The 15293-nt window shown below is 45.0% G+C and overlaps 1 protein-coding gene across 1 annotated transcript in view; it reads right to left on the bottom strand.

Annotated features, from left to right (window-relative positions):
- The window catches only part of carmil2 (capping protein regulator and myosin 1 linker 2), a 323518-nt gene that overhangs the window by 241625 nt on the left and 66600 nt on the right, over positions 1-15293 (bottom strand). The window contains exon 3 of the mRNA XM_072518320.1: positions 13024-13074. Within this exon, the coding sequence (XP_072374421.1) occupies positions 13024-13074 (51 nt within the window). The remainder of the gene's footprint in view (positions 1-13023; positions 13075-15293) is intronic.

The following is a 15293-nucleotide window of genomic DNA, read 5'->3' as shown; positions in this document are numbered from 1 at the left end:
CTCATAAACAATCTGGCTGAGTTTCCTAGCGTCGCACATTTGCAGAGTGGAAGTGAAGAGGAGGCCCATCCCAGACAGATTTTCCTGTTATTGAACTTGCCATAAAGGTTAGCCTGGGCACAGAAAGGAAAATTGGACATGGAGCATCAGGTCTGCAATGGGAGCATGCTTCATTTTCTGTCTAGTAACTGAAGTGGACAAAGGAAATCAGGCGATTCATTGTGGATATGCAATATCCCAGCTTGATTTTCCGGGAAATCCTTCAGGCCTCTAACAATTATTGGTCATTTTAATACTCAAGATTAGGATACGAGTGAACAATTTTAAAAATTAAGATGTAAACCCAACCACAACACATCCAACTTCCGTTTAACCGGGACAGGCCACCAATCCACTCTCAGGAGGTCAGTCGGTCAGTGGAATCTTTTAAGGAGTCTCCAACCTCCACTCCTGCGGACTTTTCGTTGTTTTTTCACAGATTCCCCACAGATTTTTGTCAGATTCCCCAAGACTCGGGAAGCATAGCTTAAAAAAAGTTGAGAAGAGCTGCATCCATAAGGTAAGTAAGAGTATTTACAGCACTGCTTGTGAGTCAGGGGGAGCAGGAGTGTTTCCGCTAAGCTAAACAGGCACTGGGAAGGCTGATGTGGTAAAACAGGATAAGACAGTGGGGTTTGTTAAAGTGGTAAAGGAAAGCCCAAGGGAAGCGAAGGAGGTGCAAACGATTGTACAGCCTGTTCAAGAAGTAATTGATAAGAAGGTGCCAGATGTCTTTAAAGAATTTACTTGTGTGGGTAAAGTTTACTCATGTGTATTAGGAGGAGCAGGTAGAGAAGTCACAATTTTAAGAGATACAGGAGCTAGTCAATCTTTAATGGTAAGAGATGAGGAATTATGTAGTTTGGGAAGAATGTTGCCAAAAAGGTAGAATGCAGGGTGAGAGGAGCAGCATTCCATTACATAAGGTAAGGTTGGAAAGTCCAGTGAAGAGTGGTGAAGTGATAGTAGGAGTTATAGAGAAACTATCTTGTCCAGGAATACAGTTTATCTTGGGTAATGATACAGCTGGATCGCAGGTGGGAGTGATGCCTACTGTGGTTGATAAGCCAGTAAAAAAAATCAGACAACTGAAGTGTTGAAGGACGAATATCCTGGGATTTTTCCGGATTGTGTAGTAACAAGGTCGCAAAGTCACAGGTTAAGACAAGAGGAGAAATCAAAGAGTGAAGATGAAGTTGAAGTGCAATTATCAGAAATTATTTTTGACCAGATGGTTGAAAAAGAACAAGAACAGGTGGAGGATGAGACGGATATTTTTAGTTCAGGAAAATTGGTGGAGTTACAACAGAAAGATGTAGAAATGAAACGGATATATCAGAAAGCATATACGGAAGAGGAATCTGAGAGTATACCAGAATGTTATTACCGTAAAAGTGATGTCTTGACGAGAAAATGGAGACCTGTACATATGCAGGCAGATGAAAAGTGGGCAGAAGTTCATCAGGTAGCATTGCCGGTAGGGTATAGAAAGGAGGTGTTGCGAGTGGCACATGAGGTACCAGTGGGAGGTCATTTGGGGATAACGAAAACTCAAGCTAAAATCCAGAAACATTTTTATTGGCCTGGACTACATAAAGATGTAGTTAAATTTTGTCAATCATGTCACACATGTCAAGTGATAGGGAAACCTCAAGCAGTGATAAAACCAGGGCCCTTAATACCCATTCCAGCATTTGAGGAACCTTTTACAAGGGTCCTAATTGATTGTGTCGGACTGCTTCCTAAAACAAAAAGTGGGAATCAATATCTTTTGACTATAACGGATGTGTCTACTAGGTTTCCAGAGGCCATTCCAATACGTAATATTACAGCTAAAAAGATTGTGGAGGAGTTACTTAAATTCTTTACTAGATATGGACTACCCACAGAAATTCAATCGGATTAGAGATCAAATTTTACCTCAAAGTTATTCAAAGAAGTTATGGATAGCTTAGGAATAAAACAATTTAAATCAACTGCATACCATCCAGAATCGCAGGGAGCGTTTTAAAGGTGGCATCAGACATTAAAGACAATGTTGAGGGCTTGTTGTCAAGATCATCCAGAGGATTGGGATAAAGGAATTCCATTCGTACTGTTTGCAATTAGGGATGCACCGAATGAGTCAACCAAATTTAGTCCTTTTTGTTAATGAGGTAAGAGGACCACTTAAATTGATTAAAGAAAAATTGGTGAGTGAGAAATCGGAAATTACACTTTTGGATTACGTGTCAAATTTTAGGGAACGATTAAATTGAGCAGGTGAATTGACCAGACAACATTTAAAAGGTGCACAAAATGTGATGAAGCGGGCAGCGGACAAGATATCCAAAGTTCGTAGTTTTGCCAGTGGAGATAAAGTTTTAGTGTTGTTACCAGTGGTAGGGGAGCCTTTAAAAGCTAGGTTTTGTGGCCTTATTAGATTGAAAGGAAATTAAGTGAGGTGAATTATGTGGTAAAAACACCAGATAGAAGGAAGGCTCACCGAGTGTGTCATGTGAATATACTTAAAAGGTACTTTGAAAGGGAAGGAGAGAAAAAGGAGGTTTTAATGGTTCTAACTCAAAGTGACAAACCAAATCTAGATGACTGTGAATTTGACATACCTCAAATTAAATTGGAAAATGAGGATGTTCTTAAAAATTGGGATGAATTGCTGTTACCTTCCAGAGGAAAAATGAACTGACCTGAAAGAGTTATTTATATCACATGGACAAGTTTGTAGAGATAAATTGGGAAGTACTAAAATAGCTATACATGATGTAGATGTGGGAAATGCTGTTCCTATCAAACAACATCCATATAGACTTAATGCTTTACAATTGGCACAGGTTAACAAAGAGATTGAGAGTATGCTTAAAAATGGCATAATTGAAGTGGGTTGCAGCCAATGGAGCTCACCCATAGTGATGGTATCTAAACCAGACAGTACCCAACGGTTGTGTGTGGACTATAGAAAGGTGAATGCAGTTGCAAGAATGGACTCTTATCCTATCCCACGTTTGGAGGATTGCATGGATAAAGTGGGACAATCAGCTTTTATTTCCAAATTGGATTTACTTAAAGGTTACTAGCAGATACTTTTATCCGAAAGGACGAAGGAGATTTCAGCTTTTGTGACTCCAGATGGTATATACCAATTCACAGTTATGCCATTTGGCATGAAAAACGCCCCAGCCACATTTCAACGGTTAACTAATACAGTCGTTTCAGGATTACCCAATTGTGCGGTATATATCGACGATCTGGTAGTTTTCAGCCAGACATGGAAAAAACATTTATAATATCTTATGGAGTTATTCGATTGACTTCAGGAGGCGGGTTTGGTGATAAACCTAGCCAAAAGTGAATTTGGAAAAGCCCAAGTCACTTTCCTTGGCCATACAATCGGACAGGGTCGATTGGTCCCACGGGATGTGAAAAATGAAATGAAAATCGCTTATTGTCACAAGTAGGCTTCAAATGAAGTTACTGTGAAAAGCCCCTAGTCACCACATTCCGCCGCCTGTTCGGGGAGGCTGTTACGGGAATCGAACCATGCTGCTGGCCTGCCTTAGTCTGCTTTCAAAGCCAGCAATTTAGCCCTGTGCTAAACAGCCCAAACAAAAGTTATTGGAGAGTTTCCGATACCCTCGACACGATGGGAAATAATTTGATTTCTTGGCATGAGTGGATTTGATCGAACATTTGTGCAAGAGTTTTGTAGCGTGATTGCTCCACTGATGGACTTGCTGAAGAAACGTAAAAAAATTTCAATGGACAGCGGAGTTTCAACATGCATTTGACTGCCTGAAAGCTGTGGTAACCGATGCGCCTGTATTGGAGAATTGCAAGGGACCCTATGATCAAATTGAACTGAAGTATCTAACTTTAACGAGAAATGCCGAGGCGTAGAGGAATGGATGGATTGTGCAGAGACTTTCTTGTTCAAAGAAACTGTCAATCGAGAAGGATTTCGGTTGGAGGAAGAAGAATGAAAAAAAAAATGGACTATATTATTATACCTGTTTGCGTGTGTTGTTTTTTTTTTTGAACCAGTAAAGTGTTTTACTGTGTGCATTTCTTAATTGATGGTGCAAAGGTGAAAAATGAAACCATCTTGAAGTTGATGGTTTATTTTTTTTCTTGGGGGGTGGTGTCATGTGAGAGTACCTTTAAGAAATGGATGTTTAAGCAATGCACCTTTAAGAAATGGAGCTGATCATATTACTGAAGTGATGTCAGAGGGTGGGGGGGGCTGAGCTCACGTCTTCTTTTTGAATTTCAGTTTGAGAACGCAGCTGGGAGTGTCTGGGTGTTTTGCTGTGAGCTGCCTGAAGAAACACAGAGCTGGTCTTGATTTCTGCAATCCAAAGACTATAAATATATTGAATGTAACCTCATGTGCTCCTATTTTTGAAGGTTTGAAGTCATTTGGATGTTTAAAGGAACAGTTTGAAGGATTATTTAGTGTTGTAGTCTTTTGGGGTTATCTTTGAAGTAATGTGTGTTAAGAGATTCAATGTTTGTTTTAAAAGGTTAACTTGAGTTCATAGAATAAACAGTGTTTTGTCTTAAAAACCACTTGTCCATTTCTGCTGTATCACATCTGGAGAGTACGCCCTGTGCTTCCCACACCACAATCTATTAAAAATTGTGGGTCGGTTGAACTCCATGAAACACTTTTGGGTTCTGTAAACCCAGACCCATAACATAACCCTCAAACGTATTCTAGATAGTTATTCATGGAGAATCCTTTTAGAAGGGATCAACCAACACGTTAACTACTTTTATTGTGCATCTGTTCCTTGTGTAACATTATTATCTTTGACACAAAGGAGAACAGAACACATTAAGCAAAAAAGGTCATGCCTTAAAAACGTACCCACTGAGGATGTGTCATATTTTAAGTAAAACTGGTTTTGTTTATATCTAATGAAATGGTTCAGACACTCAGGAGACAGTACCCCTTTTTCCTTCTGCTTTCTGTGAGCAAGTATGAAACCAGTTAAAAAAGAAGTCTTTCAAAGTTTTTGGGTGCATTTGACCAGGTCTGTTTGATTCTGTTGTGCATTCGGTCCTGCTGTCCAGCCCTGTTCCATTTTCCACTGAATGCTCTCATAAGCAGCACTAGTTTGTTGCTGAAGTGATTATATTGTGTCAAACAAAGGGTGCATCAATTCCTCCTTTTCCATTTTAAAAACTGGTGCTGTGATAAATTAGATGAAAAGGCAGCATTCAGAAAATGTAATACACATTTTACCACTTGTGAGCCACTGCTCCAGCTGTACGCGTCAAGTGAAGTTCAGGCCGGGAAAAAGAAAATTGGATGGGAGACATGCACTTCACTGCAGAGTCCAACGTCTGATTAGCTTGTCAGGAATATAAGTGGCTAATTTAACTGGCCAGAAAATGCATCAGTCAGCCCTCCTTAGAGAGGACTGGCATTTTCAAATGCATCCGTTTCCATTCCCTGCTTTCCCCACAATAATTTGCATAAAGAATGCAGTTCACTTCCATAATGTTACAGAATACATAGATTAATACTCTTCATGTGGCGACTAGCGGCTTTTCACAGTAACATCATTGCAGTGTTAATGTAAGCCTACTTGTGACAATAAAGATTATTATTAACCATTGTGCTACCGTGATCTATCCAGTAAACTGAAGACAGAAAAAAGGTACCGGTTTTAAACCGCCTTTCTAAGCAATAAGGGGCGTGATTGCTAGTTCAAGTTCTTCTGACAACTTATCATCCCATTTTCACTCCATCCTGCTTACCACGACCTTAACTGGTCCTTTCAGAGGTGGCAAAGGTGCCTGTCTGACACAGATAGGAGCTTCAGTGATATGTGCAAATTGGAGGCCAATGATTAGTAATTTAAGTGTTGAACTTCCCTCCGTGGGGACTTGAGGATCGAGACTGCTTTCCCCAAGCCCTACAGGAAAATCTGGACTTCTGCTACCCTGGTCTACTGCCCACCCCACCCACAAGACCCTGGACGGGATTCTCTCACCCTGGGCCGGAGAATCGCCAGGACGGGCGTGATTCGTGCCACGCCGCCCCGCCTCCGGTCCGGCGATTCTCCGGAGAGTGGGGAATCGCGCCATTGGCGCCGGCGTGGTCAGCGCGGCACTGGTCGGGGGTCGCTCTACGCGCCCCCCCCCCCGGCGATTCTCCGCCTGGGATGGGCCGAGCGGCCATGCAGAAAAAGCTGGGTCCCACCGGGGCGGTTCGCACCTGCTCTTACCTGGCGGGACCTCGGCGTGGATGCATCCGGGGGGGGCCTACACTGTGGCCTGGCCCGCGATCGGGGTCAACCGATCGGCGGGCCGGCCTCTCGGGCTGGGGGCCTCTTATGTTCCACGCCGGCCCCTGTAGCCCTACGCCATGTTGCGTCGGGGCCGGTGCGGAGAACTGAGCCACTGTGCATGCGCGGCAACCGCGCCGGTCCCACTGTGCATGTGCGCGTTGGCGCCGGTCCCACTGCGCATGCGCAGACCCGCTGCGCCCATCTGACACCGGGGTTCGGCAGCTGGAGCGGCGTGAGTCGCTCCGGTGCCGTGCTGGCCCCCTGTAGGGGTCAGAATCGCTGCTCCTGAGGCCATGTTGATGCCATCGAGAAACACGACGGCGTTTAGAACGGCATCAGCACTTAGCCTCAGTATCACAGAATCCCGTCCCCTATCTCTCGCCAATGTAACTCAGTGACAGCGAGCAGCCTCTCAAGGCACCCATTCTTCACCTACTGACAGCCAGCTAATAACCTCTCTCTGTCTGAGGCAGGCAGTAAATGAGATCCAGGAGTTAAAAAGCGAGGGGCTCAAATTGAAGACATCAGGAGCATTTGGTGTTGAATTCCACTCCCAGTTAACATCTCCATGAGTTGATATTTGACGTCTCAGTTCAGTGGAAACCATAACCATGTTCGCTATTGAACAGCATTTCCTGGCTCTTCTGTTGCAGCTTATTGAATGCAGGTAAGGGAGAGAGTGGACACCTCAAGTTGGAGGTGCCTTCTCAGCACTTTAAAAATATTTAGGGGAAAAAAGGTCCACAGCTACCAGACAGCCGCACGGTGGCGCAGTGGTTACCACTGCTGCCTCACGGCGCCGAGGATCCAGGTTCGATCCCGGCCCCGGGTCGCTGTCCTTGTGCAGTTTGTACATTCTCCCCGTGTCTGCGTGGGTCTCGCCCCCACAACCCAAAAATGTGCAAGGTAGGTGGATTGGCCACACTAAATTGCCCCTTAAAAAAAAAAAAATTGGGTACTCTAAACTTATTTTTATTTTTTTTAAATGCAAGATCACGCTCCAAGGTGAAGGTGAGAAACCAACAAATCATCTTCTGGAGAGTGTGAAGAGAGGGACAATTTCTATAATCCAGACACCCACGAAAACTTGTAACTAAGAAAAAGACATTAAAAATGCAGTGTTCTGGATATTAAATAATGGCTGCCATAGACGGACACACCCAAAACCTCTTGGAAAGACACAACGTGTGAAGTATTTCAAGGCAAGTCTGCCAGTCACGAGAGAGAGATTACAAGTGACATAAGTGGTATCAAGAAAGTCTTCAGCAGAGGAAATAGGCTGAAGGCTGCTCTCGCTCCCTATCTTTTGGAATAAGAGTGTCACTTGGTTTAAACAACCAACTCTACCAGAAACAGGTCAGCACGGTAGCATTGTGGATAGCACAATTGCTTCACAGCTCCAGAGTCCCAGGTTCGATTCCCGGCTTGGGTCACTGTCTGTGCGGAGTCTGCACATCCTCCCCGTGTCTGGGTGGGTTTCCTCCGGGTGCTCCGGTTTCCTCCCACAGTCCAAAGATGCGCAGGTTAGGTCGATTGGCCATGATAAATTGCCCTTAGTGTCCAAAATTGCCCTTAGTGTTGGGTGAGGTTGCTGGGTTCTGGGGATAGGGTGGAGGTGCTGACCTTGGGTAGGGTGCTCTTTCCAAGAGCCGGTGCAGACTCAATGGGCCGAATGGCCTCCTTCTGCACTGTAAATTCTATGATAAACAAATCAGTGAACCTAAATCTCATAATGGCAACGTATTCTACATCTGACCGCATCTAAGAAACTAACCTGAATAGGTCAATGTTTAACATCTATGCCTCGAGGAAAATCCAAAGGCATTTAACTGTATATCTTTTTGTCTATTTTTATTGGTGTGGGGGTGTACATACGTGTGCATGAGGGTTGAATGCATGATATCGCATTTGTATTATTTTTCTCTGGTTTAGTGATTAACAAATTTGCTTTCGTTGATTCAAAGAATATCTTGTATGATTGGCTCCTTATTGCTGAAAACATTTTGATTTGGAAAAAGAAACACAAACCACTGTTGTGATCAACCAAGGAGGTTGAATAGAGTGGGAGCCAATATAGACAAGCAGGAGTCGGGTTCTCTCCTGCATGCCTAGGCCCATTGTGACAAAAGATGACTTCAAGATATCATCCCATCTTTACTTTTTAGACTCTGATGAAAAGGCTGTTGTGCGGAATCTCCCCGCAGGTGGGTTCCAGGTGATGGGGCAGGCGTGCCACACAAAACACCATGTGCAGGATTCTCCGTTAGCCAACGCCGAAATCAGGAAAGGCGATTGGATGGAGAATCGGATTTCATGCCAACATCGCAGCAGGCGCCGATTTGATGCCAAATCTCAATTCTCCAGCACCGGAATGCATGTACAGTAGACACCGCTTGCATATCAATAGACACCATTTACATATCATTAGCGGGCCTGACCCGGTATTCCCCGGGGCCTCTGTGATCCTCCACCTCCAATGGGCCCAGTTCCCGACGGTTCACTTGTCCTTTTAAAAATCGTGAAACCGGCGTTGTGGATGCTGAGGGAGAGAGGGCGTACAGAAGGTGTCCAACATCACCATGATTTACTGACTGTTGTGCCGCTGACTGAGGTGCTTCTGCCAGGGCCGAGGGGGGTGGTGGAGGTGGCCAGGAGCATGGGCTGTGGGGTCGGGGTGGATGGGCAGGGAACACCATTGCCACAGCCGGCAAGGTAGCCATGCAGCTGCGCACACAGCTAACAGCCCACTTTCAACTTAGTGCCACAGGTTATATAGGTGTCCCCCAGGTGCCCTCTGGCCCCAGCTGACCCATCAGCTCCAGCACAACCTGTACCATCATTTTGGCTGGCATTAGTGTGTGGGGGGAGTGTAATGTGTATGTGCGGCTGCAGCTTGTCAGCCCCCCTCCCGCGAGTGTCAATCACGGACCCTGCGAATCCCGCACTGTTTTTCATTGGAATCAATTGTGTTCCACGCAGCACCGGTGCTAGCCCCTTAATGGTAGTGGAATTGGTACAGGTATGGCGCCGGTCTTCCTGGCGTGGAAGTCCACGAAATCTGCATTGGCATCAACACTTGGTCTCAGAAATGGAGAATCCCACCCATTATAGCTGGATTTTCCGGCCCCTCCCGCCATGCAAAATGGCGTAAGACTTTAGCGGGACCAGAAGATCCTGCTGGCGACCAAGCTTCCACCACAGGAAAACACGCTAATGGCGGGCGGGGTGGGGGGGGGGGGGGGGGTGGGTGGAATCGCGGCCTGATCTAGTGCTCTCCGTGCACTTGTCCAAGCCCACTGTGACAAGGGATCACATGCAAGTTGTTAGCCCATCTTTACCTTTTAGTTTCAAGTGAAATTAATTGCCTTCATGAAACTGATCAGGAAATGGAGTTGGGGAAGACAGTTTAAATTCCCGGCCGCTTCCCCCACCACCATTTTGACTGACACGGAAAGCGTGGCGAGTCATGACCCGGTGTGCAGTCAAAGGCCTTTTAAATGTTGGCCTCAAAGTTTGAATTTCCCTTAGTTTGAGATCTTCAGCAAGGTTGTTAGGTTTCTGAAGCCTATGTGAAATATGTTCATGAACCTTCAGGGGAAGCCGATTGTGGAGTTGAGAATATTTGAAGGGTTTTTAATGCAGTGATTGATCACCGAGTTCTGTCTTTAACAAATAAGTGATCATTAAATTGGCCAGTATTATGTAAATGTTCAGATGTATTAGGATGCTTTCTGCAGAGGACAAAGGGCTCATACGCATTCAACAGTATTTAGAATCAGATATTAATATGTCACCTGGACCTCATGCTTTGATTTTTAGATTAATTTAAAGCCGAAAAAGCAATTTAACTTTTGAAAAAACTGACCAGGTGGCTAGCCATGTTCAGACAGCTTCACTTTTATTCAACTCTGTCGTGATTGTTTATGCTATTGTGCAATGAAATCTCACTCTGAATGCTGCATTAAAGTTAGAATACCCACTAATGGATTAGCTCAGCAGAGTTTGTTTAGAAGCTATCAAGGGAACTGGGAGCTTTGTTTGATTGACAATTTTATGACCATTTACTAGGATTATATGTATCTTGGATGTTGTTTTTAAGTAGTTGTTTGTTTATTTTGATAGATTCCTGAGAAGGGAAATAGATTTTCATGTGGAGTTGGAATGGTTTGATTGGCAATTTATGAGCTTCTACGAGAACTAATTGGGTGGGATCTACCAGCCGCGACATGCACGAACGGGAGTGCAACATGACAGTAGCTGCTGGGTGATGCCTCCCGCGGGCTTCCCGGCAGCCAATAGGTCTGGTGAGATCATTTTTTCCTTTAAATTTAGAGTATCCAATTATTATTCTCCAATTAAGGAGCAATTTAGCGTGGCCAACCTACCTAACCTGCAAGGGTTGTGGGAGTGAAACCCACGCAGGCACAGGGAGAACGTGCAAACTCCACAAAGACAGTGACCCGCCGCCAGGTTCGAACCCAGGTCCTCAGCATCGTAGGCAGCAGTGCTAACCACTACACCACTGTGCTGCCTCGTGAGATCCACCCAGAACTCACAAGGTGTCGAGATCAAGATTCCACCCACAATGGTCATGACCAAGCCGCTCTCACTTAGTAGGTCTTAAACCTACTAAGGCCTACTCACCTGGGATCTACCAGCATCTAACGGTCTCCCGAGGGAGTCCCTAGCCAGGCGACGTTCAGTACTGGTCCGTACAAATGGCAGAACAGCACCCGGGAGGTCTCCCAGGCCCCTGGGTGGTCGGGGATAGGGCGGGGCGGCCCCCTGGCCCTCTCCCTGGAACATGGGCACTTTGACACTGCCAGTCTGGCACTGCCAAGGTGGCATTGCCAGGGTGGCAGTGCCAGTGTTCCCAGGTGCCAGGGTGGCATTGCCCAGGATCAGGGTCCAAGAGGGGCCATACCCATGAAAAGAGGGTGGGTGGGGTGCATGAAGGGGGGGCTCTGGGAGATTCGGGGGGTGATTGGTGGGGATTCTGGAAGGGCAGCAAGCAAGGAGGCATGAGGGCCTGAAGGGAGGCCCCCAGGACCACCTAGCGGGGTGTCCTGGCTTGGGGTGTAGGGTAATACCCGTTTGTGTGGGGGTGACATTGCCCATGGGTGGGGTTGTGGGGGACCCACAAGTTTACTTAGAGATTGCGGCATCCTTTCAAAATGGCGGGCCAATCCCTGAGGAGCCAATCTGGCCAGCAAGTTCAGCTCCCCAGTGATAAAAATAATTCTAAGGGCGGGATTTACCGACCAACCCAGCTGCATATCTATCGGGGCATAGGCAGCTTGCCATCTGGATTTACCGACCCCGCCGTTCTCAACAGGGTTTTCCGGTGACTGCACCCTTCGTCGCCGGGAAACCCATGCGCCAGCGTGTGACGGGAATATCCCGCTGGAGCCAGTAGATAGCGCCCAAAGTGTGGGCTAAACCAGGGCCCAAAAAAATGACTAATGTGGTTAGATAGCGGTGGGGAACTCACCGGGAAACTCCCAGCAAAACTTGCCACAAATAACACTTAGAAACATTTCTGTTAGATCGCGCTCATTATTTTCACGTGAAATTTGAATGGGTGATTATTTATTTATTTTGATGGCTTTCTATTATCCAGACACCCATCGAAACTTGCCTAATTTAACTTCTGAAAAATGGCTTCCCAGTATTATTATAGAGCTCTATTGCTGACTATATTTAAGGCTGGGAGAGAATTTTTAGTCTCTCTGGGAATCAAGAAATTTATGGATTAGGGGGGGAAATTGGAGTTGAAACCGAAGATACATGGTTGTATTGATTGGAGAAAAAGGCTTGATGGGCCATATGATCTACTTGTGCTCCTGTCTGGTGTCTTATGAGTTCTGACAATAGTGGATACTGGGCAAGTGGGTATGGAGAATGCATGGTGGGTATGGGGGGTATGGTGGGGATTTGGGGCATGAAGGGTACATGGGTTGTATGCAGGGGTTATGGTGGTTGGGGAGATGGCAGTGGCATGCGGTGAGAATTAGAGAACCTTACAGTCATGAATAAGGCTGGGCTGATGCCCCAGTGAACAGAGGCAGGTCTTTTAACCTGCCAGTCTGGGCATGCACCCACCTTCCCTTCCCACCTTGGGCCTGCCACAGGAGGCAGCGGACTCAACTCCAGCCTGAGCCCAACTCTGAGGGGAGGAAAAACACGTGAGTTGGGAATGCATTGTCAGAAAATGGCTCGACTCGCGATTACCAACCCAAAATAGGCCTTACGTTTCCATCATTAACAAGTTAGCTCCGTTAAACACAAGGGCCGCTTGTGAGATTTTAACCTACACGTTCATGTGGCTGGATATTTCTTCACCAGAGAGAGGCATAGATCAACCAAACTTGGCTGGCCCCTCTGGCAATTGCAGCTGATTAATATGGCACCCCAGTGTGACTCAGACCACTGTACAACATTGAATTGTTCGTGAGGCACCCTGGGAATTCTGTCAAGTGTTCAGAATGCATTTAAGTGAGACTGAGATGGTCATTTCAAGGAAAATCCAAATGATGTCTGTTACTACCACTGCCACATCACGGTACTGACCTATTAAAAAAAAAAGCCATTTTTAACAACTTGCCAAATATGAAAATGATTGAAAACGTTTCCAAGTGGTGCACAACGTATGGAAAACAAGGACAAGGATTGAGAAGGCTCCAGGGCTTACCTTGGCAGGGAGTCGAACAGGCAGCAGAAATGCTCTCCACAATGTCAAGACCTGAAACATAAAGAAAATTAAATAACACACCAGCCACCTATGATGAGGAAATGGTTACAATTAATTAAAACAGCTTTTTGACGTACAAAATATATCACAAACACAAAAAATGAAGTACAGGAATAAAGCCAATTGTCCAATCCAGCCCAGGCCACACAGTTGTACTATCTTATGAATCATAATACATTCACTCTACACCCACTGTCCTGGGAAATGTTAATATCAGATCAAAACCCAAGTTCCTCTCCAACTCTTCCATACTTTTATTCCAATTCTCTTCTCGCACCTAGCAGTGGCTGACCTTAGTCTGTTTCCATAGCTAGTAATTACCAGAACAGGGTCGATGATCTGCCACCGAGAGCTTGACGGGCGCCACTCCACATCAAGCGCAGCCAACAAGTTTATCCCATTCCTACCGCCAGTCATTGCCACGAGCTTCCTCTTCAAGGAGAGTTAGCCATGATTGGGCGACTATTATTTTCAAGAAGCAGAGACTGTGCTATTGGACTGGCCACTCCTCAGATGACAGGGGATGAAGCACAAACTCACAAATGGGGAACTGGTTACTTCATATTTAAGTACAGCTTCAATGCGAACCTTATCATAGCCAGGAAAGTTCTCAGCTGACGAGCAGCATCTAATACTCTACTTTTGAAATACTTCTTTAGCAGTTTATAGACTTAGCTGAAACTCTGATTAAGTACTTAACTCACTCCCTTCTATTGTTGTTCTTTTTATTGTTCGTCTGATATTGGGTGTTCAGTTTTTTCAGTCAGTTTTGCCATTTAACCTGTGGGGCTCATTGGAGAGATGGGTGAATTGCATGAATGTTATCACATTGAAAGTAGCACTGACGATGAAGTAAAATGGATGATATTGATTCAGCTGCCTGTTATGCAACACTCCATTTTTAATTCCAAGTTGGGCCCTGAAATTTCACCAGAGTGCACTCCTGATCCAGGTCTGGCAAGAGACTGAGCGAACTCCCAAAAACCAGTGCAGGTGTTCGGGTGCTAGGCTGCTCCCCCAACCTCTACCAAAATTAAAACGCACAGGCGGGGTGGGGTTGAGGATTCGGGAAAATGGTGCAACAAAATAAGAACAATCACAAGGCCTCAAATTATTTTTGAAGTGGACTTAACCAACCAATGTACCACAAAAAACAACTTGTAGAATTCTTGAGCACCAGAATAATTCACTTTAATATTTCAAGGAACATCACCACATTAGCCCAGAGAACCATTCTGTACGGAATGACTTTGAAGTTTAATCCAATTCAGGAACTGAAAATGCTCTGATCATATTGAATAACATGTTTAGCAGTTTATAGACTTAGTTCAAACTCTGTGATTAAGTATAATAGCAGGAGTTGGGGAAGAGGGGTGTTAAAGCCCAATTATACATCCTCAGAAGAGGTAGAGGCCATTTTAGTCCCAGAATTGTTTGAGAAGGAGAGGGGCAGGGGATTGGGAGAGATCAGTTCTAAACTAAACCAGCTTGTAGGGTCTGAGTCCAAGCTCGGGAATTCAGATTGAAATGTACAGGAAAGTTTAATTTTCATACTTATAGTTAGTTGTAGTTTAGTTATTAATTTTCAATTCTCTTCTCGCACTTAGCGACACACTAAGGCAGACTTTCATCTGTTTCCATAACTAGCAATTCCCAGAACAGGTCGCTCGTTTGTCACCAGAGGGTTATAACTTCAGGGTCGACACTCCATATAGTTTAGTAATGGCATTAGTCAAATATTCGAAATATGTCAACTCCACATGATTTTATGCTGAATTCTGGGATACTAGCTCATTTGGTCTTAACAATACTATGGCAAAGCCATTTTCTCAGCAAAATCACATTGGTAAACACTTGTTTTAATGAAGGTCGATGGGACATACCAGTGCCTACAGATCAATTAGGTATCTGGACCAATTAATCCATGTTCCCAGACATTGCATGCCATCTCAATTGAGACAATGAGCTCAAGATATGAATCATGGGGCACATTTCCTGCACCCTGAACAAATGGGCAAGGAAGATATCATGATCATAGCATGAAGTAACAGAGACAAACTTTAAAGAGAGGGATCATCCAAATATAATTTGCACCTTTAAAAGGCGAATCAGGGGACAATGGGGAATGAAATCAATGGATGATCAACACCTTTGGGAAACCAGTCAGAAGTTGATCATGCACCCCTTAAGCCAATTAGGTAATAGCCTCG

The sequence above is a fragment of the Scyliorhinus torazame genome, chromosome 10 (genome assembly GCF_047496885.1).
Source record: "Scyliorhinus torazame isolate Kashiwa2021f chromosome 10, sScyTor2.1, whole genome shotgun sequence".
In the NCBI taxonomy this organism is placed as follows: Eukaryota; Metazoa; Chordata; class Chondrichthyes; order Carcharhiniformes; family Scyliorhinidae; genus Scyliorhinus; species Scyliorhinus torazame.
The sequence above is the reverse complement of the archived record's forward strand: the minus strand, read 5'-3'. Positions and strand labels throughout refer to the sequence as shown.